General features: G+C 46.3%; 1 protein-coding gene across 1 annotated transcript in view; it reads right to left on the reverse strand.

Annotated features, from left to right (window-relative positions):
• Window positions 1–527: 527 nt before the first annotated feature.
• fgl2a (fibrinogen-like 2a) overlaps window positions 528–4,105 on the reverse strand; it is a 5,820-nt gene continuing 2,242 nt past the window's right edge. Inside the window, exon 2 of the mRNA XM_076296185.1 lies at window positions 528–3,287. Coding sequence (XP_076152300.1) covers window positions 2,581–3,287 — 707 coding nt within the window. The 3' untranslated portion in view covers window positions 528–2,580. The remainder of the gene's footprint in view (window positions 3,288–4,105) is intronic.

Consider the following 4,105-nt stretch of genomic DNA (forward strand, 5'->3'; position numbering starts at 1 on the left):
AAATGGTTTATTCTTATAGACCAAATAAATCTAAACCTTTGTTTCTGACTTGAATATTAGTTTTTATACATACTTTTATGTTGTAGGTGAGAAAGAGAATGTGAATTCTGTCAACATTCTAAATCCCGTTTCCTGCATTTTTTTACACTGATCACTAAAATAACTTTTGAAAGGTTAATGATATTCCAATTCAGTCTTTTTTGTTAAATAGCCCACAACTTGCTGAACATTTCATACGCTCTATATTTTTCTCTATCTTGTAGAGAAATATAATGAAAATTCATTTTTATGTGAATGAAATAAAATTTTGACAAATTCCGGATATATATTTGGAGAGGATTTTCAAATACTGTTCATTACTATATCAACATTACCATATGTATTTTACATAATTTCATAGAACTGATCCTTCTGATTACAATGGTGTATATATATCCCATTGATGGTATGTATTATACTCAAGAAATAAGGTTTTTTGTGTGAGGAGGTCATCCAGCACCAAAAATGGAATGTTCGGCACGGGCACGAAAGGGTTAAAAACACATTGCTGTGACATTCTTTTATTTAAAAACACATCGCTGTGACATATTCTTTTCTTTAAAAACACATCACTGTGACATATTCTTTTATTTAAAAACACATCGCTGTGACATATTCTTTTATTTAAAAACACATCGCTGTGACATATTCTTTTCTTTAAAAACACATCCCTGTGACATATTCTTTTATTTAAAAACACATCGCTGTGACATATTATTTTATTTAAAAACACATAGCGGTGACATTCTTTTATTTAAAAATAGTTGGTCATATAGATTCATACAGTAGAAAAAAAGCTAAAATATACCCCCCCCCCCACACACACACACACACATTCATACAGGTAGGCCTACATGTAGATACAGGTACAGGTACATACAGCTACACCACACAAGCTAGCCTGGGCCCCAGGTACATACAGGTACACCACACAAGCTAGCCTGGACCCCAGGTACATACAGGTACACCACACAAGCTAGCCTGGACCCCAGGTACATACAGGTACAGTACACCACACAAGCTAGCCTGGACCCCAGGTACATACAGGTACACCACACAAGCTAGCCTGGACCCCAGGTACATACAGGTACACCACACAAGCTAGCCTGGACCCCAGGTACATACAGGGACAGTACACCACACAAGCTAGCCTGGACCCCAGGTACATACAGGGACAGTACACCACACAAGCTAGCCTGGACCCCAGGTACATACAGGTACAGTACACCACACAAGCTAGCCTGGGCCCCAGGTACATACAGGTACAGTACACAAGCTAGCCTGGACCCCAGGTACATACAGGTACACCACACAAGCTAGCCTGGACCCCAGGTACATACAGGTACAGTACACCACACAAGCTAGCCTGGACCCCAGGTACATACAGGTACACCACACAAGCTAGCCTGGACCCCAGGTACATACAGGTACACCACACAAGCTAGCCTGGACCCCAGGTACATACAGGTACAGTACACCACACAAGCTAACCTGGACCCCAGGTACATACAGGTACACCACACAAGCTAGCCTGGGCCCCAGGTACATACAGGTACACCACACAAGCTAGCCTGGGCCCTAGGTGGCTGGGCTGCAGGGTATTAATATGGCATTAAATGGTACTTATGCAGAAACTACAAATATAAATCTGAGGACTCTTATTCAAATGGTTGGTGAAGTGCAAAGTCTAAAATCTAACTATTAAACTAATTTAATATTGAGGCCAAATCTATTTGTTAATTTAACACCATGAGCAAAGCTGTTGTGTTTTCTGTTTTGTGGTTGTGTTTGGCACTTCAGGGCCACCGTAGCAAAGCCTCAGACAGCTGAAGTCCATCCAGGAGACGCTTAGTTCACTGAGGGACTAGCGTGCCAGAGGCCCATATCTCCAATATTTATAAATATCATATATTACTGATATTATGCTAAGCTTCACTTAATAAATACTGTACACGTCTTCCAAATGGCGACTGGGGCTGGAGTGACGATCCAGACCCAGCAGCTGTCATGGAAACCACTGACTGAACTGTCCATGGTGCGCACCAGGGGGCAGTGTTGCTCAGGAGCAGCTGTGTATCCTCAGGAGCCTGACAGCAGAAGCAGGGAGCGGGTGCTGTATTATTCAGCACTGGGCAGGAGTTGCCATGCCTGGAGTTGGGTTGATGTGGAGTGAGTGGGGTATGGACATGTGTGTGTGTGTGTGTGTTGAACTGATCAGGTGTGTGTTGAACTGATTGTGTGTGTGTGTGTGTGTGTGTTTGTGTGTGTGTGTGCGTGTGTGTGTGTATTGAACTGATCAGGTGTGTGTTGAACTGATTGTGTGTATGTGTGTGTGTGTTGAACTGATGAGGTGTGTGTGTGCTGGATGAAAGTGCAGAAAGCTGAGAGGGGGAACATGGAGGGGTGGGGGCGGGGTTGGATCAGTTGTCTGGTCTCTAGGGGGCGTAGTTCTTGGGGCGGATCATCATCTTGACGGTCTTGAAGGCCTTTAGGGGGCGTAGTTCTTGGGGCGTATCATCATCTTGACGGTGCTGAAGGCCTCTAGGGGGCGTAGTTCTTGGGGCGGATCATCATCTTGACGGTCCTAAAGGCCTGCCTGTAGCTGGTAGGGTAGTACTCGCGCGTCAGGTTTGCCCAGGTGCCCCAGAAGATGCCGTTGCGCACGCCCTGGTAGCGCTTGTGGTAGTACTTGCCGTTGAGGTTGGCAGACATGCAGGCGTCGAACCACCAGCCCGAGCTGTAGTAGGCGCCGCAGTTGCCCGACGGGTACATGTCGTTGTCGCGGTCCGGCGTGCTGAAGAACTTCTGGTCGTGGTTGAAGTGCTTGCTGAAGTGCAGCGCATCTCCGGCGGAACCAGAGTAGCCGCTGACGGACAGACGGTAGCGCAGCAGCTCATTGGCCACGTAGAAGCGCTCGTACTTGGCGTACTCTCGCACGCCGCCCATGTCCTCCAGCTCGATGCGCAGCACCATGTCCTTGGCCTTGGTCAGCAGGTGCAGCAGGTCGTTGCCCAGCCAGAGCTCGGCGCGCGGGTCGCCGAAGCCCCGCTTGTACTCGGCCCAGGAGCGGTTGAAGCTCACGCTGCCGTTGAGGCGCCGCTGGATCACCGTCCAGCCTCCACCGTACGACTCCATGTCGCACCACACCGAGAAGGTGCCGTTACGGGGGTCAGGGGTCACCTTGTAGATGCCGTCGGAGCGCTGACCCAGCAAGCTGTACTCGGAACAGTCCCGCGGGACAACCATAACTATGAGAGAGGGACAGAGAAAGAGAGAGAGAGAGAGGGATAGAGAGAGAGAGAGAGAGAGAGAGAGAGAGAGAGGGAGATGAATACTATTAGACCCAATGAGCAAGAGGAGAGACAGAGATGAATACTGAGAGAGAGGGGGCGGCTGTGTGTGAGTACATTTGTGAGGAGTGTGTGAGTTTAGTTTAGTTTAGTTTAGTTTATTTGACAAACCATTTAAAATACATGTCGGTACAAATATGTTATGTGTTTTAAGTGTTGTGTTATGTGTACAAATCATGCATCAAAACAGTGTTAAGGATAGCGTAACGTACATATACACTTATAACACATAACACAACACAACACTTATAACACACAACACAACACAACACTTAAAACACACAACACAACACAACACTTAAAACACACAACACAACACAACACTTAAAACACACATATCACAAACTCATAAAACTACATGACACATCATTCAAACTCAACAAACCCTCCCACTCCTACCTACCCACCCACCAGCCTACCTATTCTTGGATTTTAGCTAAAAGCCATTTCCTGACATTCCCTTTAAAACTGTATGGGCTTATGTTCTGTTTGATAAATAAAGGCAGATCGTTCCACTCCAGTGCTCCTGTATAAGCAAATGAGCATTGCCCCATTCTGGTTCTACACCTCAGAGGGTGCAGGTTGGCTACGCTAGCCCTAGTCCTATGATTATGAGATTCCCCAGATCTGGAAAAATGGCTATTTAGGTACACTGGGGCCCTGTTGTTAATGACCTTGTGTACCATATTGAGCCTCAGCTGGGTCACTCTGGTCTG

Source organism: Alosa pseudoharengus, unplaced genomic scaffold (genome assembly GCF_046254945.1).
Source record: "Alosa pseudoharengus isolate Yale_2024_CS ecotype anadromous, Long Island Sound unplaced genomic scaffold, YU_APseudo_1.1 YU_APseudo_1.1_scf_20, whole genome shotgun sequence".
In the NCBI taxonomy this organism is placed as follows: domain Eukaryota; kingdom Metazoa; phylum Chordata; class Actinopteri; order Clupeiformes; family Clupeidae; genus Alosa; species Alosa pseudoharengus.